The sequence below is a fragment of the Vespa mandarinia genome, chromosome 7 (assembly GCF_050613455.1).
Source record: "Vespa mandarinia isolate Hongniang chromosome 7, ASM5061345v1, whole genome shotgun sequence".
NCBI lineage: Eukaryota > Metazoa > Arthropoda > Insecta > Hymenoptera > Vespidae > Vespa > Vespa mandarinia.
In genome coordinates, this window is record NC_140816.1 from 7732501 (window position 1) to 7755448 (window position 22948).

A 22948-nucleotide genomic window follows, 5' to 3' on the forward strand; every position below is an offset into this window, starting at 1 on the left:
GCACGCTCTCGTAGTTAGCCCCCTAACAAGGATACATACGATCGGATGATGAATAAAAAAAAAAAATATATATATATATATATATATATATATATATATACATATAAAACAATGTAAAAAAATTTTCGCAGGCTAGACGTTTGAAAAGAGAAAAAAACAAATTCTTTTTTTTTTTCTTTTTAACTTTATTTCCGTTAATATATCGCACCTTGTTATTCAACTGGGGTAACTAACTTTATGAATTTTATCTCGATGACGAAAACTAGAAAGAAGTATAAGAAAAAGAAAACAAAAAAAAAAAAACAAAAAAATTCCTACACTTTCCTTCTTCTAGGTCTTTCTTCTATTTCTTCTTTCTCTCTTTTTTTATTTTTCAGTAATTAAGAATGATGAAAGTACTCGAACTTTAGTTTCTCTCTAACGTTAATGTCAAAGTGTTCGTCGATCCTTTCCGGGCCGTCGAGTGTCACCGGAAACGAGAGCAACACGTGAACATCGCGCACGAAAGCATAGTGTTGTATTGATCTCTCGCGGTACCAGCTGACCCGTTAGAATCCCATCCCATTCCATTCCATCCCATCCCATCCCATCGAATCGAATCGTCGTTTCCTATCGAAACTTTACGCGATGTGTAATGTACTTTATGCTATGAATCTTATATATTTTTTCTTTCTTTGCTTTTTTTTTTTTTTTTTTTTTTTTCATCAATGGCTTTCTATGTATCTTTCACGTACAGGTAAAAAGAACCTTGACCTTTTCTACTTTTGTAAATTGCAACGCCATCGATTTCATCAACAATTTGTATTGTCTCTCTCTCTCTCTCTCTCTCTCTCTCTCGCTGTCTTTCTTTCTCTTTTTTTTGTTTGTTTTTTTTTGTATTGTTTTTCGTTACTACTACCATTATTTTCATCTAACTTTTTTTTTTTTTTCTTTTTTTTTTTCTTTCATTCTCGTACTGGTCGGATAACGAAGCTCTTGTGCAAACGGTGACCTCGAATAAAAAAGGAGAAAAACAAAGGAAGAAGTAGAATAGGTCTAAGTTCAAGTGTACGCTTAGTCGGATTTTTTCTTGTTTTTTTTTTTTTTTTTTTTTTTTTTTTTTTTTTTTTTTTTTTTTTTTTAGTGAAAATTCTGTCCTTTTTTGCCTTGCAAGATAAAAAGATTTTTCTTTTTTTACAGATCTTCACGATTTTCTTTTCTTCGATTCCATTTGATTCGCGTAATACCACCATATGTATGTGGCGATGGAAAGTAAAGAAACAAAAGAAAAAGAAAAAAATAAGATAATATTATATCTCTGGAGAGTATTATGTGTTGACGTTAATTGATATTTCCTTTTGGAACTCTTTTTTTTTCTTCTTTTTTTTTTTTTTTTTTTTTTTTTTTTTTTTTTTTTTTTTTCTTTAATTCGAAGAAAATGCACTTCTGTGAAAATACTGTTCTTCTTCTTTTTTTTTTTCGTGAGAGATTAAAAAAAAAAGTCATTGTTTACGTATTTGTTCTCCTTACGTTCTCGTTTTTCCTTTCGTACACGATTTTCTTCCCTTTCTTCCTTTTCTTCCCTTTTTTATTTCCTTAAATTCCTAATTCATTCGATTCACTTTTATTCACGTTCGACGTGTGATACGTACCACGTGTGTGAGGAAGTAAAAAAGAAGAAAAAAGAAAAGGAAAAGAAAAAAGAAAAGACAAAAAGACAAAATAGCAGCTAAGAAAAATAATTTTATATCTCGGTTGGCACGTTGACGTTTCTTTTTCTTTTTTCTTTTCGTTCTTTTTGTTTTTATCTTTTTTTTTTTTTTTTTTTTTTTTTTTCAAACTTTTTTCAACTTTGAAGAAGAGGATCATTAGACGAAGTGACCTCTTGCGGTTCGTCGTATTATTTCGTATGGTACTCTCTCGTTGAAAGCATTCTCGCGCGAGTGCACGTCCTCCTCTTAAGATATTATTTATTAACAAAGGACGCGAATTAGCTTGCTCCTTTCTTTTTATTTTTTTTTTGTTGTCTTTTTTCTTTTCCTTTACTTTCACTCTCTCTTTCTCTCTCTCTCTCTCTCTCTTTCTCTCTCTCTCTCTCTCTGTCACTTTTTTCTCGTGCATCTTTTTTTTCGGGTAAGTGGAATAACCGCTGGACACTTTGTTCATGTTCACCGCTCGATTTTCGCTTTCGTATTTCTTCAGTGTCGTTGAATAAATAAAATTCACTTCTCTTTGTGCCACCTATCCCTTTACCATCGCCCTTCTCACCCGTCACAATCCTAGCACTGTTCTGCCTACCCCTTGTTTTTTCTTTTTTTTTTTTTTTTTTTTTTTCCTTTTGTTTTTCTTCCTTTTCTGTGTGTCACACGTGCAATTTTGAGGATGCCATTCCAAACGAAATGTGCATATCTTTTTTTTTTTCATCGATGATCTTTTTTTGCTCACTGTTGTCACTTTTTTATTAAATATATATGTATATATATATATATATATATATATATATATATTTTTTTTTTTTTTTATAGAGAGATTTTTTTTGAAGAAGATAAATAAAAACAAATAAAGGAAAATTGTTCTGTCGATATTTATTTCTTTTATTTTCCCTTCTCCGTTTTTTTTTTCTTTTTTTTTCTATACAAAAAGAGTCAGTGTGTTTGTGAATGAAAGACAGAGAGAGAGAGAGAGAGAGAGAGACATTTATATTTTTATTATATATCGTATATAAAAATATTCATTTATTTTCATTTATGTGTTTTTTTTTTTTTTTTTTTTTTTTTTTTGGGAAACATATGTCATATACAAATGTTTATTTAGTTTTATATGAATCTTTCTTTTATTATTTATTTTTATTTTTATATAGATCTTTCTTTTTTGTTTATTTATTTATTTTTTTTTTTTAATACTATTTTACAATATTATCTTCTTTAATTATTTTACTTGATGTTGTGAAATTTTAGGAGGATAAAAGATAGATTGATATACTTGTTACATACGCGTTAAAAAGAAAAAAAGAAGAAGAAAAAAAGAAATGAGATACGAAAAGACACGAAGAATTATATCATCATTGATATTGTAAAGATCGGCTTTCCCTTTTTCTTTCTTTCTTTTTTTTTTCTTTTCCTCCAAGTGTTATCTTTATTTGTCTCGCTCGCTTTGCAGAATATAACACGTGATAGCGATGTTATTTTCCAAACGAGATGCGTTTAGGACACGGTACCGTGTCTACTCGTGTTAGTAAATTTCGCAACGTTCTCATACAGTACTGTATATTACATTTAGAGAGCCGAGATTTTGTGATATATCACAAGTTATTAAGAACGTATATGCGCGCTAGACTGAATTCAAGTTCGTTTCTAATATCATAGACGTACGTATGCATGTATATACGTATATATATATATATATATATATATATATATATATATATAATATATATGTATGTATGTATGTAATTTAGTTTTATGTGAATTAAGGGATGTAATTAGGGATGTCTGAGAAAGAGAGAAAGAAAGAGAAGGAAAATGAGAGATAAATAGAGAGAGAGAGAGAGAGAGAGAGAGAGAGAGAGAGAGAGAGAGAGAGAGAAAGGAAGAAAGTAAGTTAATTTAGATAAAATTAATTATCTTATTTGAAAATTAATATTTATTATTTTGTATATACATGAATCAAGGTCTATTTTATTTAACGTTAACTATATCGTCAGTGAATTTAACGAAACGTATGTAATCATGAGACTTGAAGTTGAAAAGATGAAGAGAGAGAGACAGAGAGAGAGAGAGAGAGAGAGAGAGAGAGAGAGAGAGAGAGAGAGAGAGAATATATAGTAAATACTGTGTTAGCAGTACGATCGATAACGAAGTGCAACGGCAACTAGCGTGCTCTCGGCATGAGAGGTAATTACTAATAGTAATTAAAATATGTTAAAAAGATGGATCAGGACGTGACGAGAGATTCTATTGAACATATGTCAAAGCAATACGTTTACATAGATTAGTTTAACGTATATGTAAATATATATATATATATATATATATATGTATGTATATATATATGGGTATGTATATATACAGGAATATGAGATGAATCTATGGAATTTATTATGAGGCGAGAGTAGCAGCATCCATGATCGCAGGTCATTGCACCAAGATTCCTGATCCCTAACGGACACGTCATCTATATACATATGTATATATATATATATACATGTATATATTTATATATATATATATATATGTATATATATATATAATAACATTGTGAAGTTATACCACCCTCAAAAACATCGTAATTTTATTTGATTGATATACTCGAGTCATTAATTTAAAATCCTGAGTTTCACGTCGTTATCGACTTTCTCTCTCTCTCTCTCTCTCTCTCTCTCTCTCTCTATCTCTCTCTTTCTTTCTCTTTCTCGTCGAACAAGCTCGCCATTGTTTTCTACCAGATAATATTGCTCATAGCATTTCTTTAATTTAAAATAAATTTTTTTTTCCCCTTCGCTACTCCGAGAGAAATGAATTATTATTATTATTATTATTATTATTATTAAGAATTATATATGACAGGATAAATAGCCTGAGGGTTGATTATCTATCGGTAACTATGTAAAAAATATTATAGTAGGTAGTAATATAATATTTGAAAAAAGGGGAAAGAAAAAAATAAGCACATTTATAATGCTACGTTTATCTTTACTTTCTATTTCCTTTCTCATTTCTTTTGTTTTCTTTTTTTCTTTTTTTCTTTTTTTCTTTTTTTCTTTCCTTTCCTTTCCTTTTTGCAATGTTTCCAGCGAGATTGAATTTATTCAGTCAGATTTTTCATTCTCATTGCAAACATATATAACGTAATACGATTTATCGTAATATAATATTTTCAAATTTCTTTATTATTTTGACATTAATTCTTTGTTTTAATTTTCTATTTTTTTTTTTTTTCTTTGAGGATTTCGTAAGAGGGAAAAAGAAAAAGAAGAATAATGTAGATTAGGTTACAACTTAATCGATCGTTTATTGATCTATATCTATTATAGTTAGCACCGAATTAAAATTATCGGTATTGTCCGATTAGAAATATATTGGATAATAATGTTAGCAATATGTTAATAAATATTATTATTATTATTATAATTATGCGTCACGTTGATATGTGACTTTGTCGTAAGATTATTGACATGTCGATTGTTACCATAGAAATTGGATTTAAGCTTTTGTATTAGCGTGGATCCAATCCATGAACTCGGAGACACGAGTGTAAACCGTAGGGTAGTCGGTAAGGGCGCAAGCTTTGGCCCAAGAGACCAGACCAACGAGTTTCCCATTAACGGTCAAGGGGCCACCAGAGTCACCCTAAATACGTACATAAAAAAAAAAGGGAGTTTACTTTTTGATGTCTATCCTTCAAGTGATTTTTGTTCAAGTACGATAATAATTTCATCTTTCTTTCTTTTTTTTTTTTTTTTTTTTCTTTTTCCTTAACAATTACGAAAATTCTTTTTTATATTATATTTATTTGTTACGCACGAATACGTAACAAATACGTAATATCGTATGTTAAATTTAACTCATACATGAATCTTCAAAATTGTGCAAAAGTTTTCTTTATAATATATAATATAATGGAAATAAAATTATATATTATTAATAAAATTTATTAATATATATATATATTTATTTATTTAATAATATATATTTAATATATATGTATTATTTGTTTGCTATAATTATATTCATTTGTTACGTATAAATATTCCATTAAATTTTGTTACTTTTAAATGGAATAAACGAATTAGAACGATTTGAATTATTTTGTAAAAATAGAATTAAATAACTTACGTGGCATGATCCTCTAGGAGATTCCGGATCATAAGCACAAAGATGAGAATCGTGGATACTATAACCCATCGAGGCGTACATGTTTCTGCAGTAACTCTGATCGGCAATGTAAATTATTGCACGTTGCAATTTTTTGGTCGTGGCACCGTTTTGCTGTATGATCGAAATGAAAAAAAAAAAAAGAATAATTAACGAAGAAAGAAAATATAGAAAAGACAAAACGAATAGAATTTTATATGTTTGTTATAATGAAACATACCCAAAGTCTACCCCATCCAGAGATAACGGCGACATCGTTGGTATTGATAACGTCGTGAGATGTTGGAAGATTGATAAAAGATATCAATTTAGTTTCGGAGAAAGGTTCTATTACCTAGAAGATAATGTTAGATTGTTGTAATATTTTTTGTGTTTTCCTCTGTACGTTTGAAGTGCATAATTGTTTTCTACGATATTTTGTTTTTCTCCTTTTTTTCTTTTCTTTTTTTTTTTTTTTTTCTTTTTTTTTTTTTCAATATACATGTATATTTACTCACTTCCAATAACGCGATATCATTCTTCCAAGAATCCGATGGACTGTAATTTTTGTGTACGATGATTCTCTTAACGTTGTGAATAGAAGCGTTTTCATCGTTCAAATAGTTCGTACCAGCGACAATTTGAATGTTATTTTTTGATTTACTACGGAGAGAAAAAAAGAGTGGGTAAAACAGTGAATGTGAGAGAAACAGTGAATGAAAGAGGGAAAGAAAAAGAGAGAAAGAGGGAGGGAGAGAGAGAGAGAGAAACGCATAAAAAGTTTTGAAAATGAAAAGCTCGTTTAAAAGCGCTTACCTAGAGACACAATGAGCAGCAGTAATGACGTAATTCTCGTTGAGAATTGAACCACCACAGAAATGGAAGGCCGATAGTTTGATTTGAAGAGAGACCTGAAAGAAATAGATCAAGGAACATACTTAAAAACTACAAATAGAATTTTCTTTAATATTTTCTTATTTTTAACATTTTTTTTTTGTTTTCTTCTTTTTCTTCTTTTAAACGCATTATGATACTCGCTCATTTTTTATTAATACCTTAATATCATGCTTCTTTCATAGAATCACGATTATATTTTAGATAAAAGATGAATAAAATTACGACGAATAAACATTATTTATATAGTAGAATTTATGTGAATTAAAAGGAAAGAGAAAGAGAGTCGTAGTGATTGTATGAAACTTATTATTACTATTATTATTATTATTATTGTTTTTTTTTTATTTTTTTTTTGCATTTTTTATACAATAATATATCGCTAACCTGGTATGGAATTTCTCCTAGTTTTACGTCCTCTCCATTTACGATTCTTGGATTTAAAAATGGCACTGTTGCTCCTATAGAAATATTTAGAATGAAAGATTAATTTAAATTTCATTAATTATTTCGTAAGATGTCTTTTAATAATGACAGTATGAAACATATAAAATTTATATATATATATATATATTTTACTAACATCCGCAGAACTGTCTGAGAACTCGTGGAAGATGGGATTTTTTTTTTATTTTTTTTTTTACTGAAATATTCATCTTTTTTAAAACGATGGAAAAGAGGTACGTCGTAACGTTTAAGTGTAAGGAAGAAAAGAGATAGGAAACAACAACAAAAAAAAAAAAGAGAAAAAAAAGAAAAAGAAAAAGAAAAAAATAGGAAAGAGAGGAAGGTAGAAAGATCAAAGTACCGTGAAATAATCGTTTGATATTGAAAAACATTCGACTTGTTTTTTCTTTTCTGTTTTTTTTTTTTCCCCATAAACGCGAAAAAGGATAATAAAAAAAAAAAAAAAAGGAGAAAAATAAAATTGTTTAAATCGTGAGACTTCGTTATTGAGATGTAAGAAGGAAAAAAGAGAGAGAGAGAGAGAGAGAGAGAGAGAGAGATAGAAAAATAGAAATAATTTTTTTTCTTTTGTGTTATACACGATACCATATACATAAGCATATATGCATACGTATATACACGTGGGATTATCGTAGGTATTTTGATAATTAAACTTACCATAACAAGCGGCGATTAGGCCAAGAAATAATAAACCTCTGATTGCCATGATTTGATCTTCCTTACTACGTGCACCTACGATGACAAAGTCTGTCTACCGAAATGATCGAGAACAATGAATTTATATAGCATGATCGATCACATTATCCACCTTTGTGGATCGAAGATCTTGGATGCTTTTTCTTTGTTTTTAATAGATTAGATAGATATCGATAATAATCGACTTAAACGGATCGAACCGCATGTCATATTGTGATTGACCATAGCTATCTTGGATTATTAGATTATTAATTATCTCTTGATAAAAAAACGATCTTTTTTTATCGTTCGTTGTGATTTCGAGACTGTATTTCTTTTCTTTCTTTTTTCTTTCCTTTTCCTTTTTTTATTTATTTTTTTTTTTGTATGCACCTTTGTATGCATGTAAACAAACAATGGGGTTTTAACGTTTAGCCTTTATATTACTTACATTTTTTTAATTATTGTCTTATGAAAGATTTCATTTATAACGCAAATCCGAAAGATTTCTTTTTCTTCTCTTTTCTTTTTGTTTTTTTTTTCCTTTTCGTGGATTTTTTTTTTTTATTCAAGCTCGTTACTTCGAAACGTGTTTATTTAACGTCCAATTATTTTTGATTATGACGTTTCTTTTTTTTTTTTTTTTTTTTTTTATATTAATATATATCTATATTGATATACAAAGGAATATACTTTTGATATATTTTTTTTTTATATATCAATATATACTCGTATTGATACATAAAAGAATATGTTTATATATATATATATTTTTTTTTTTTTTAATTTCTAAACATACATACATACATACATACGTTGATATATAAAAGGAATATATTTTTAAGCATTATTTTTTTTTTTTTGTTTTTTTATAATTGATAGAAAGAAAAGGATAATATATATATATATATATATATATATATATATATATATATATATTTATAATTGTACAATTTTCAATGAATTGATTTCGAAGGTAAATAAGTAAGAGATATATAAGCGTGCAATGAAATTGTTTTTAAAGAAAATATCAAAGAGAAGAAAAATATGTTTCGTTCGTTCTTTTTAATTCGATTACGCGTCTGCGTTACAAATTTTTTTTTCTTTCGTTTATTTTCAACGAAGTGCCAATAGTCGCGATCAGAAAATGGATTAGCATTATCCGCATTATTGTTAGACACTCTCTTAACCGATTAGGTTTTCCCCAATATCATGATCGACGAGTAGTCTCTCGATAGATCTCATTGAGGCATACTGTATGTATGATCGATAAGAGTTGGGAAAAGGACGATCAGTTTGTGAGTATAATTAGAAAAATTATACACATAAAAAAAAAGAAAAAACAAAGAAAGAAAGAAAGAAAGAAAGAGAAAAGGATATATCATCTAGTGATAAATAAAGTGGATATCGATCTTTGTTTAATTGATTATGAAGGAATTAAATCTCATTGATTATCTTTCACGACGATAGGAATTGCTCAAAATTGAATGTTAAGCTTTTCGAGATAATGCTCCTTCTTTAATTTTTTCTCTTTTTTTTTTTTTTTCTTTTTTTTTTGAATTCTGATCCAAAATTAGCAATGCGACTTTTTTTCTAAGATTAATTATTTATTCGCTGATCAGCGATAAGGATTATCTATCTTTTAAATCGTTTCGGTTCGGTTAAAACACTTGGCGGTTGTTTTATCGTTCGACAAACGATTGCATAATAATAGAAGTTGAACCGGGGGGGAGGGGGTAAGGGTGGAGGGGAGTGAAAGAGAGGGGACAATATTACGGTTGGTTTGGTAGAGGGTTTAGTTTAACGTTCGTAGGTTCAGTTTGTCTACGGTACAGGATGACCGAACGATCGATCTTCTAGGATGGTCTGCTACTACCGTATTTCGAGATAGTATCGCTTGTGGTTCTGACATTTCTGTATTGACGTTAACTAGCGAACCGCATGCTATGATAGCATTCCCTCGAATTACAATGCAGTTGCAAGTCTACGAGTAATATTAGTTACGATAATAGGATTCTCTATCATTTAGTAGATACATCCGAGATTGATTTGCTAAGTTTATTTAACACCAATGAATAATGGCTTTGCTGTATAAATGTCTTCATAATTTGTCAAATGTGTATATATATATATATCGCTTTCTTTTTTGCTTTTCTTTTCTTTTCTTTTTTTTTTTTTTTTTTCTTTATCGTTAATATCGTTTGTTATAAGATTAATAATAGCGTTAATCATTAAGAAAACTTTGATAAAGTGTTGAATAATTAATGGAGAGATGGATACGCGAAAGAAAAAGAGCTCTAATAAATTATTTACGATGAGAAGGAGAAATATTGTTATAGCTTATCCTAAGTATCTAATAATGAAAATAATTAAAAAAAAAAAAAATGCACAATTCTGTATGATAGTCAAAGAGAAAAAGAAGAAAAAAAAGAAGAAAAGTAAAAGAATTAATAGAAATTAATTAAATATTTATATTGAATTTAATTAAAATCTAGTTCTATTCTGACGAAATTTAATTTAAATGAAATCGCTTGTACGATTTAAATCGTTATCGAAAAATTTTGGGATTAGATTTGAAGAATGTCGTATCACGATACGTCAAGGAACTAATACTCCAATTAATGTTATTTATTTAATATGATATAATCGTTAATCAAGTCGGGTACAAAAAGCGATTTTACGTGGTCGATTTTAATCGTCGTACGAACGAGTAGGGATTCGTAAAGCGCAGGTCACCGAGGCCAGGGGAAGGATATAGTCCACGTTTAAAATCAATCGAACCTTAATTCATCCATGGCCGGCACTCGATTCTCACCAAAACCTTTTGCAATTTTCACGCGACTTCGAACGTCGAATTTGATCGTTTTTCTTCCTGTTAGTTTTTTCTTCTTCTTTTTTCTTTCTTTTCTTTCTTTTCTTTTTTCCTTTTTTTCCTTTTATTTTTTTTTTTTTTCTATTTCAGTTTTGTTTTAATTTTTATTATCTCCCAAATTAATCAACTAAAGTATATATGTATAATTCACGCTCGAATGAATTCACGATTATTATTATCGAGTAGTTTAATTTAATTAACAAACGATGTAACCTAACGATGAAATTAATCGAACGAATGGATCATTGATTATACATTTTTTTCTATCGATTTGTTACTTTATTAAATTTTGAACGATAACAAAAAATCTACACACACACACACACATATATATATTTTTTTTTTCTTAAACGATATTTTGTCTCTAAATCTTAGATAAGATTTTTTTTTTCTGTCTTTTTCTTTTTTCTTGGAAAGGAGAATAAAATTGATCGAAGAGACAGAAAGGGAAAGAGAAAGAGAGAGAGAGAGAGAGAGAGAGAGAGAGAGAGAGAGAGAGAGAGGTTCGTCCTTCTTGCCATTTATTTCCCCTTTAGATATCGAATTCTCGAGAAGATCGGACGTTATGAAACTTTGGGTTAGTTTATGAAGGGTGGGTGGGTGAGAGGAGGAATGAAAACTCGATTAAAAGTCATCAAACCCTTAACGCGAATAGAGCACCGTATATCTCAAAAGCTACATTCTCTATTCTGGTAAAGTGCTATTGGAATTACTTGACGTTCTTAGATGTTCCACGTTCTAAAATAAAAAAAAAAAAAAGAAAAAGAAAAAAAAACACTTAACTGATCTACGATAAACTGATAAAGATAGATAGATAGATAGATGGTAAATGAATGAGAAAGAGAGAGAGAGAGAGAGAGAGAGAGAGAGAGAGAGAGAGAGAAGCCATGTCGAAGATTTTAAACTTTGAAGAAGGAAGACGTGAGTGAAAATCGGTTGTCCTGAAAATGTCATTCTTCTTCAGCCTACAAAATTCTGATGGACAGGCAAAAGAGAGAGAAAAGGAGAGAGAGAGAGAGAGAGAGAGAGAGAGAGAGAGAGAGAGAGAGAGAAGGAAAGGAAGACGTTCGCTATAAAAAGAACGATAAAGATAGAGAACTAAAGAGAGAGTATATGTGTGTGTGTGAGAGAGAGAGAGAGAGGGGAGTGGTGAACGATCGATCCCTTGCACCAAAGGATTCGATATTGAGAACCACTGCTCTCTCCAGGACTCACCTGCGAGCGACGACCCCGTGTCCTGACCCTATCATCGGTCACATTAGAAGGCCAGACGTCTTCTAACTTCTGTCTGTATGTTTCTTTCTCTCTTTCTGTCTCTCTCTCTCTCTCTCTCTCCCTCTCTCTCTCTTTCTCTCTTTTTCCCTTTCTCTTTCTCTAATTTCTCTAATGTTCATCCAATTTTTCTTCTTGCTTTCATTCGTTTTTCTTTTATTTTTTTGTTTCCCTTTAGTCAGGCGTTTAATCGAAAGGAACTTGAGAAAAATCTTGATTCTTGATCGAGAGAGAGAGAGAGAGAGAGAGAAAGAGAGAGAGAGAGAGAGAGAGAGAGAGAGAGAGAGAGAGAGAGAGAGAGAGACAGAAAGAGAGAAAGAGAAAGAAAGTTTAGATAAAGATTTTCTTTTTCTTCTTTGTGTAATCTCTTTTTCTTTCTTTCTTTGCTTTTTTATTTGTTTGTTTGTTTCTTTTTTATTTTTTTTTTTTTTTTATTTTATAGATAGATCTTATATTAAAGTATATATATATATATATATAAATATAGAATTTTAATATTGTGTATATTTGTGTGGTTGTATGTACATATATATATATATATATATATATATATATATATATATAGATAGATAAGTTTCTCCATATGTGTTAGAGAGACAGAGACAGATAGATATACGCAATTTCGTAGGGAGGACTCTGTTACCAACACTCGTTCGTATAAGTTCAGATCGATCGTGCGTTTCCGCTTGTCTCCGTCGATACGAAGCTCGTTTCACGATCGAAGGAGTAGAAGAGAGCTATATATATATATATATATATATATATATATATATATATATATATATATATAGAGAGAGAGAGAGAGAGAGAGAGAGAGAAGCTTAACAAGGTGCTTTAAGATGCCTCTCTCTCTCTCTCGTTGGATGATGTGAAAACTTAATTGCTCTCTCGGCGCTTTTCTACTTCGTGATTTTGTTAACTAGTTTTTGTGATCGTTCTGATACTCTCGTTCAAATTTTTGCTTCAAAGATATTGGGATTTGAAAATATCGACAAAAATTTATGAACGTATGTTTCTTTTGTGTTATATTTACGTACGTACGATCATACATATGTATATATATATATTTATATGTAAAAAAAATTTAACAATTTCTTATTAATATTTTTGATATTTTCGATTTGATACGATTGAAAATATGGATATAGATTGTTTTGCATATAAGAGGATCAATAAACAATGTCGAGGATTATTTAACAAATGTATATTTTATTTTCTCGATGATACTGTTTTTGTGATTTGACCTGAAGCTTTTTTTAAAAAAGAAAATATATATATATATATACATATTTTGTTTTTATCGTGTATGTGTTTTATGCCGAAGTTTTATATCGTTTATTTATTATTATTATTGTTATTATAATTTTTACTTTTATTTTTATCACAGTTAGGGTTTCATAGAAACGTATAAAAATATTTTTTATAATTTACACTTTCAATTAAACTGGAAAAATATGACGGGGGGAGAGTGAAAAAATGTTAAATGTAATGTTTATTGTTGTGAAAATATATGACTAGGATATATTGGCTAGGATTATTTGGATTGTTTCGTATCTTTGATTAATCGATTATTTTTATTAACTTTCTTAAATTTTATTGCTATCGAGATTGTTATCATTAGGTATTATGTTTCTTATCGTTATATGTTTATTCGTTAATATGACGCAATTCAGATAAAGAAAAGGATTATTTGGATTTATTTGTATTTACGAATAAGATTTTATTTGTTAGCTTCTTTTTTTTTTTTTTTTTTTTTTCTTTTTTTTTTTTTTTGAGTGACGCAAAATTCACTTTGGTTAATATTTTTAGAAATAATCTTTAACACGAACTCTACGGAACACTTCTCGTTTTTTCATCGATTTATAATTGGCATTAGTTAAAAAAAAATATTTTTAAAGCGGTCATTCAAATTAAGCCACTTTTGCGATCTAGAAAAAGCCAAAGTACGTTTTATATATGTATATATATATATATTGTTTTATATATGTTTATATATATATATATATAAACGATATATTAACATTTTTGGATGGGGCTAAGAATATTTCTGATGTATTATTGATTTGTGAGATTATTTTCGTTTTTTGCTATTTCATGTTCAAAAAAAAAAAAAAAAAAGATAAAGAAAAAACACGTACTTCTCATTTCTCATCATCGACTCATTTTGTAATATCTCGTTCCAATAAAAAATGTCTTCCTTTCTTTTTTCCTCGTGCTTTATTCGTTCTTAAGAAAAAAAAAAAAAAAAAAAAAAAAAAAAAAAAAAAAAATAGAAAAGACATGCATCGTAATTACGTTTAATTTAAAATCATTGACCTTTCCAATTCGTATTTTCTAATTTTTCATTTTTCTATTTTTTTTTTTTTCTTCTTCTTTTTCTTCCTTCGATCTTTAACAAAAAATTAACTCGAAGCGAAATCATCTTTCTATTATTATACTTTTTCTTTTGCTTGTTTAATATACTTCCTCTTTTCGAGTTAGATTTTATATTTATTTATCAAAGATTTTATCACATCATATATATATATATATATATTTAGCGGTTCTAAAAAAAGGATATATTTATCGAAGATAGAACGAATTACGTTCGTAGAAGGACGAAAAGGATGAGGAGGAAGATGTATATTGATGATGGATGGGTGATGAGTGTGATGAGGAGGTATGTGGGTGATTGGGTGGTTGGTAGATAGGAATATCAGATATATTCCTTCATCCTATAACGAATCACTCGATGTGCGGGCCCTCTCATTCGTTTCTGAAACGGGCGCGCGAAGCAAGTTTGTGGGGTAAAGCGCTTAAAGATAGTTCAAGAGTTAATGAGTGCACTCGCCGTGGAAGTGTTTATACGTCGATTACTCGAGCCGTGCCAGCTTTCATTTACTTTTTGTTTTTTTCTATTTCTCTCTCTCTCTCTCTCTCTCTCTCTTTTTTTTATCCTCTCGTATTTTTCTTTCTTCCTTTTCTTTTTTTTCTTTTGTCTTTTTTTTTCTCTCTTTTCTTTTCTTTCTCCTTTTTTTTTTTTTTTTTTTTTTTTTTTTTATTGCACACTTCAAATCAAAGAGCTCTTTTTGCATAAAGAACAAGCGCTTAATCGTAGAATATGTATGTACGTTTAAACAAAAATTTTTTTTGCGTACATACGAATCCCTCTCTCTCTCTCTCTCTCTCTCTCTCTCTCTGTGTGTCTCTCTCTGTGTGTCTCTCTCTGTCTCTCTCTCTCTGTCTCATTTATTTTTTTCCCGATGATTTCAAAAAAAAAAAAAAAGGAGAAAAATATTACTAAAAAAGAGAAAGAAGAAATATCATGATTTGTAACAGAGAAGAGATTGCTATTTCTCGTCTCGTAGAATTTCAACGGATATAGAGAAATATTCGGTAGGTATATGTTTGGTGGATAGATTGAAGGGAGGAATGAGAGGGAGGAGAAGGAGGAGGAGGTGGTAGGGGGAAGGGTAGAGGCACATCGACTTGATGTTACTTGGCAAGTACGTCGATATGCACGTAAAGGACGATTGAATACGTTCGTAGGTAGAAACGTAAGAGGAGAAGGATGACGGCTCTTCTTAGAAGTCAACGGAACCGATTTAAAAGTGCATTTGCACTCTCTCTTTCTCTCTCTCTCTCTCTCTCTTTCTTACTATGTATCTCTCCCCTCTACCGCATCTCTCCTTTTACCATCCATCTTCTTTCATCTTTACCACCGCTCTATATATCTCTATCGATCGTATCGATATTTCAATGTCATTTCACGTTCGAATCTCTTTCGAATTCTTTCAAGTATACAATTTTGAAAAATCTTATCTCTCTTTGTATATACGGTTATTTTTAATTTGTTCGTCGTATATTTATTCATCTTATTAAATGCAATTATACATGTAACAATGAAAATTGTTCTTTTTCAATATGATTGATGCATTGATCGAATTCGCGTAAAATATTATTGATCTGTGTATGTGTGTATATAGATATGTGTATAATTTACATGAATATAAATATATATATATATATACATACATATATATATATATGTATAGAGAGAGAGAGAGAGAAAGAGAGAGAGAATGCATGAAATTCAATCACACATGTCAAACTTTATTCGAATCGTAGAAAACGAGATTTTGATCCTTCAGTCAATCGAATATATTTTGACGGTATATATCAAGTTTGATATGAACGATCGTTCGAGGTACTGTGCTTTCTGCAATTTTCAACTGGTTACGACGACACGATTCGTCGTCGTCATATTGAAAAATTTCATCTCGAATATTTCGAATTTATGGTAATTTCTTTCCTTTTTTATTTTTTTATTTTTTTTTTTCGGAGAAATGTGCCCTTTTTTCTTTTTACTTTTTTCTTTCCTTTTTCGTGATCCTTTATATCCTAATTTTGTCATCGTTCACATCGAAAAGTTTATCTATTCGATTAGCGTTAAAACGTGGAGGAGAACGATCGGATCGTTTGATTTCTTTCTTCTTCTTTTTTTTTTTCTTTTTACTCTTCTCTTCTTTCTCTTTCCAACGTCCAAAACAAAGAGAGAGAGAGAGAGAGAGAGAGAGAGAGAGAAAGAGAGAGAAAGAAAAAAAAAGAAGAAAAAAAATGACTTATCTATGATACAAGATATAGAACGATCGAAGGGATTTTGGTAATCTCTGTGCAATCACTTATAAAAGCAATTTATTTGGGAGCTCTTCTTTTTGAAAACATCCATTCTTCTCTCTCTCTCTCTCTCTCTTTTTTTTTTTTTTTAAACGAGAGAGAAAGAGAAAAAAGACAAAGAGAGAGAGAGAGAGAGAGATAGAGATAGAGAGAGTAGAGCAAATGTAGGCGACGATTATTCTTGCGTGAAAGCACAGCTTTTCCACTGTTTACTTCGCGCAGATATGAGTTTCGGTGTCTTCCGGTTCACGTCGCAAAGGAAAAAGGAAGAAGAAGAAGAAGAAGAAAGAAGAAAGAAGAAAGAAGAAAGAAGAAAGAAGAAGAAAAAGAAGAAGAAGAAGAATAAGAAGAAGAAGAAGAAGAAGAAGTAGAAATAAATGAAAAGTAGAGAAAAGGGAAGAAAGACAGAGACAAAGACAAAGAGAAAAGAAAAGAGAAAACCTAAATCCAGGGTATATAGAGCGGTCTGGTTTTCCTCTTTTTCTAACACTTTTCCTCCTTTCATTTCAAATCTGGATTCAAGTTCTCTCTCTCTCTCTCTCTCTCTTCCTCTTTATCTCTCTATCTCTCTCTATCTCTCTCGATGGATACTTTCCGGAGCGTTAGTAAAGTACAATAGGAATGTTTAAGATACCTCGTAGTAAACTTAGTCGCTGAAGGAATATGGTTAACCGTCCTCGGTAGAAAGAAAAGTAAGCGTCTAGTAAAGAATCTTTTCGTTTTCACGTAGACCGAGAAAATCTTCTTTTAGATAGGACAGAGAAGATAATGACAATCTGCCTATCTTGTTATTTTTTTTTTCTTTTCTTTCCTTTTTTCTCCTTTTTGTTTCGTTTCTTTTCTTCTTCTTTCTACCTTCTCACCGCAACTTATTTCCAACTTTCAATTCCCTCCTACCTTAATCCCTCCCCCTCCCCCTCCCCCTCCCCCTCCCCCTCCCCCTCCCCTTAAATCACCATTTTGACTCCTATCACCCACCCTTCGCCTATCCACCCTCTACCCCTTAAACTAACCCCTTTAATTCCTATCACCTATCCATCCTATCCACCCTCTAACCCCTCCATCACCTTTTAAACCACCCACTTTAACTCTCAACAATCCTTTCGTCTTTGCCTCCTTCAATGGTTCCACACGTTTTTTATCCTATAATCCTCGAATGTTTCGCATATCTTAATGAATTAAAGAAAATTTATAATCGGACGATGCTTTTAATTTTATACATTAAACATTATGATTCTCTTTATCATGAAATGATATCGTTTTTATTAAGTGATAGAATGACGATGTTATCCTTATTTCATGTCATCTGTCTGTTTATTTTATTTATCAAATGTTTTAATATGTTTTCAATCGTTTTTTATTAAATTAAAATAATTGATATTCGATGTAACGAAATATTGTTACGTAATTATTTTTAAAAGACAACAAGCAATTAATTGTTAATATCAATTTGAATTATTATTCGTAGATATAAGATATATGTGACAATAGTTTTTTTATTACGAAATAATTACGCAATTAATTATTATCAATAAATATTATATGATTGAATAAATGAAAGTTTTACTTTTCGTGGGACCATTTTTTTTTTTTATTAGTTTTTTCTTCTTTTTTTTTTTTCTTTTTTTTTTTTATAATAAGTATAACGTAATAATATATGCTTTGAAGGATACGAAGATGCTTCGGTATTTTGCGATTGTTGAAATATTCGTTTCATTCGATCGCTTATCTTTCCTATTTCTTTTTCTTTTTCTTTTTTCTTTTACTATTTGAAAATGTATAAAATGTACCCCCTGGAATACCAGATTTTAAATTACCTTTGATAACTTTTTCAAGATTTTTTTTTTTTTTTTTTTAACTTAGACGCGCATATATGAATATTATTTATATATATATCTTAAGTCGAACAACTGAGTTCTTTTTTTGAGTTAGATTTATCTATCTATATATATATATATATATATATATATATATATATCTACATGTAGATTATCGAAAAAAGTATCACGAATATTTTTAGATTTGCAAGACACCGTACAAGTTGATACGCAGAAATAAAAGTTTCAGGAGGTAATTTTATTGAAACGAGGAGTAATTAGAAAAGTCATGATTCGAGTTTTTGAAAATTAAAATCAATTTTAACAAAGTTGTCGGATTGTTTTTTTTTAATTTTCTCTTTTTATTTTTTTCTTTTCTTTCGGAAAAATCACACGTTTCAATATACCGTGGGATATTATTTTTGATAGAACGATATTTAAGATAAATATTTTGAGATAAATTCATTTCAGAAGAAGAAGAAGAAGAAGAAGAGGAAAAAAGAAGAAAAAGAAGAAGAAGAAGAAGAAGAAGGAAAAAAAAAATAAGATATTTTAGCTCGAAGTAGTAAAAGTTTTCGAATAGTATAAAAATCTTATATACGATTGAAAGACGAGGTGAGGGAAGTTGGAAGAAAAAAAGAAAAAAAAAAAAAACAAAAAAAGAAAATAAAATACAGAAGAATAAAATAAAATAAAATGAAGATAAGAAGAATAAAATAAAAATGAGAAATAAAAATGAAAAAAAAAAAAAAAAAAAAAGAAAAAACGGAGGAAAGAAAATCAACAATAAAGATGATGAAATGAAGTTTCCTCTTCGAAATATTCGCGGTTTTATGAAGTTTTCTATTATTACGATGGTTGTCTGTCTGTCTGCCACTATCTCCTGTGCTTCGTTGCTTTTTGCTTTTTCTTTGTGGACGAGATTCTCCTTTATAACGTCAAGCCCTTTCCGTTCCTTGCCTCTTTCTACTACTACTTCCATTCCTTCTTCTTCTACTACTACTACTACTATTACTATTACTATTACTACTAATACTACTATTACTACACAACTTACACGTTTCAAAGAGTACAAATTAATGAAAAAGAGGATAGACAGACAGACAGACAGAGAGAGAGAGAGAGAGAGAGAGAGAGAGATTTTGTATTTTCCATATATTAGAAATGAAATTAGGGGGCTCAAAGAAATTACAAATATCATGTTAAAAATTTTTCGATATATTTGGATCACGGAAATTTCTTTTTTTCTTTTTTTGTAAGTATTAATTTTTTTTTTCTTTTTTTCTCTTTCTCCTTCCGTTTTCATGGGGAATTTTTAATATTCTCGTTTTGCTTACCGTATTTTTTCCCTTTTCTCTCTCTCTCTCTCTCTCTCTCTCTCTCTCTTTCTCTCTCCCTCTAGTTTTGAAATTCAACTTTTAATTATATTTCCAGGTACGTCGTAAAAAAACTCATGAGAAACGTTGGTATGTCCGACGTAATCGATAAATTTGCACCCTGAATTAATCGGAACATTTCTGTTCTCGTTGTCATTGAACACGTTCTTCGGGGATCTAATTAAAATATGTCACATAACGTCTAACGTAATTATATTATGGCGTTACGTAAATTTCTAATTAATTCTATAGATATATAAAGCGTTTAAAAAGACTTTTTGTCAGACAATAAATATATTTTTTTTGATAATGTTAGGAAAAGAAAAGTAAAGAGTTAAAAAGGGAAAAAAAAGAGAGAGAGAGAGAGAGAGAGAGAGAGAAAAGGGAAAGAAGACAACAACAAGGAAATTGGATTTGCTTTTCTTTTTTTTTAGATTCTCTTCTCTTTTTCTTTTTCTTCAGAATTTTTTTGAGACAAAATTTCTATCGATTTTTTTCCTCTTTTTTTTTCTTCTTTTTCCTTTCTTCTTTTTTTTTTTTTAAATTTCTACCAATGAGTAGCAGGGTATATACACTTCTTGTTCCTTAATAAGAACTCGACCTTAATTGGATTTAAAGTGGAAGACGTGTCTACTTCGCCATTATCGTTCTATGATTTTATCTTCGGCTTGAAAATTCGCGAAAACGGATTCGTGGCATTACGAGATTAAAAGATTATCGTTGATGTTCATCCCAGGAAAATTAGTTCTCTTGGAATAGTACCGCTCGGCCCTTTTCATTTTCGTTATCTGTAATTTTTTTCATTTTTTTTTTCTTTTTTTTGGTTTTTTTTATACCTCTTTTTCTTCCTTTCTTCTTCTTCTTCTTCTTCTTCTCTGATTGTTCCTCCTTCTCGTCCTCTCGTTTTTTTTCTTTTTTTTTTTCGTTTCTTTTTCGATCCACTTGACTGAACTTTTCTAAACATAATAATTTATATCATCCATTCCATCCTTTTTTTATTTTTCTTTTTTTTTTCTTCTTTTTTTTTTTTTTTTAACATCCTAAAATGTAAAAACAAATGTTAGTTTTTGATTAGGCCATTGCCACTTGAATGTTGATACGTTTTTTGAGTCTGTTCGATTTGACGAAAATAAAAGAGAAAAAAAAAACAAAAAAAAAAAAAGAAAAAGAGAGAAAAAGAAAAACGAAAGAAAAGAAAGAAAAAGAAGATAATTTTCATATAAATTAAAAATAAATTCTTACGAATTCCATTTGTTTCGTACATATATATATATATATATATATATATATATAAATTATTGGTCGTTTTTTCATTTGTGCAAAAATGATCGATCAAAATGTTTGTGAACAGTCGCTAACCACAATACGTCGACTCAAACATTGACTTTCTCCACTGATAAACACTTAAACACGGTAGCCAGAGCTTTGCGGAAGTTCTGTCAGTGTAGAAGTCTTCCTTACCGACCGAAGATTTCTACGATCTTATTGTCGTAGTTTACAAATTACAGTTTCTTATTTATTACCGACCGTGGATGTCGAGAAACTTTTTTTCTTCCCTTTTTCTTTTCGTTTTTTTTTCTCCCCTTTATAAATTTTTTGAATAAAATCAAATTGACATATCTGACAGACCATTTTACGAAACATTTGTCATATAAAATTTAAATTCGACAAAATTTCGCAAATAAAAATACATGTTCCGTTGGATCGATTATGGTTGTATCTGATGAGTTCAAACACTGAGGAATGACTATTGTGCAAAGGACAGAGGACGTTGCGGTTAACCACTTGTTCCCAGTATAGTTGATAGATGAATGGAAACACTTGTGGGTTTTGTAACGTAGCCAGATCGTTTCGTTTCACGGTTCTCTTGAATTTTATCCAATGGCGAATGTCAAATGGTTAAACACATGATGTTTCCTGTTTCTGTTAGAAACATATTATATTAATTAAAATTGTCGATGAGTACAAAATGTTAATTTGTCTTATAAAGATTGAATGGATGTTTACCTTCTTCTTTTTTCTTGTTTTCTATTTTTTTTCTTTTTTTTTTTTTATCGCTTCAGTTACGTCAGAAAGGAAAAGTTGCGATAAGAGAAAATTCTCGGAAGAACATCGAAGCATGATCAAATATATCCTTCGTTCGTAATTCTACGAATTAAAGAATTGCCAATAAGAAATTCACTTTGAAAGATCTTACTTCGTTTTTTCCAAAAGAAATGTGCAACTTTTATATCTTCGATTTTTGAATGAGTCTCAGAGATGCGTTATTATTTTTACGATTATTTCGTGAAACTTTGATGACGAATGACGAATGTTAAATAATTATTGAATACACGTTTCCTGTCTCTCTCTCTCTCTCTCTCTCTCTCTTTTTTTCTTTTATCATGTTAGCTACATTCCTTCGTTCGATTTTTTTTATTTCGTTAGAGAAGAATCTTTGATAAGAAAGATCTTAGTTCGTTTTGAATAGAATGTTATTTATTAATTAGAAACTTTAATAGGCACTTCGGTAGGATATAAATACAAAAATATATGCACACACACACACACACACACGCACACACATACATATATACATATATATACAATACATAATTATATTGTCACGACTGGCAAGCATCTAACTCAGGATGTTCTCGAGTAGAGAGGAGGGCTGACCGGGCAATTAGTTTCTGTAGGCCCCTTTCGTTCGAATTGCTGCTAGTCAGTCAAGTAACTTGACTCGACGATCCGACATCCCTGTAGCGTTAGGGAATCTTTATAAGTGCCACTTGAAAGTTCAGATCCAGCAGGTAGAATTCGATTTAACCATTCGTATTTTACATATACCCAAATCGTTGTTCAACTGGTCGAACATTTTCGTCGTTTTTTTTTCTTTTTTTTTTTGTCAGAGCGAGAGAGAGAGAGAGAGAGATTCGATTTCTAAACCGAATCCCCAGCTCTTGTTGAATACTCGTTCATCATTTTGAACGTCAAGTGAATTCGCATCTCTCTCTCTTTCTCTCTCTCTTGCTCTCTATCTCTTTTGATTCATTCCAAATAGATTTAAATTTCGATTCAATTTACCGACGAGATAGAAACAGTGAT

The 22948-nt window shown here is 29.9% G+C and overlaps 2 protein-coding genes across 2 annotated transcripts in view; one reads left to right on the forward strand and one right to left on the reverse strand.

Moving 5' to 3' along the window:
* hwt (SH2 domain-containing adapter heavyweight) overlaps window positions 1–22948 on the forward strand; it is a 179108-nt gene that overhangs the window by 14602 nt on the left and 141558 nt on the right. The gene's annotated exons all lie outside the window — the stretch shown is intronic.
* On the reverse strand, window positions 4996–7992 carry LOC118443607 (chymotrypsin-2). The gene is made up of 7 exons (XM_035870834.2): window positions 7851–7992; window positions 7113–7186; window positions 6648–6742; window positions 6350–6494; window positions 6073–6186; window positions 5814–5966; window positions 4996–5327 (listed from the first exon to the last, which is right to left on the reverse strand). Exons 1-7 carry the CDS (start codon window positions 7897–7899, stop codon window positions 5181–5183), a joined length of 777 nt encoding a protein of 258 aa, XP_035726727.2. The 5' UTR covers window positions 7900–7992; the 3' UTR covers window positions 4996–5180.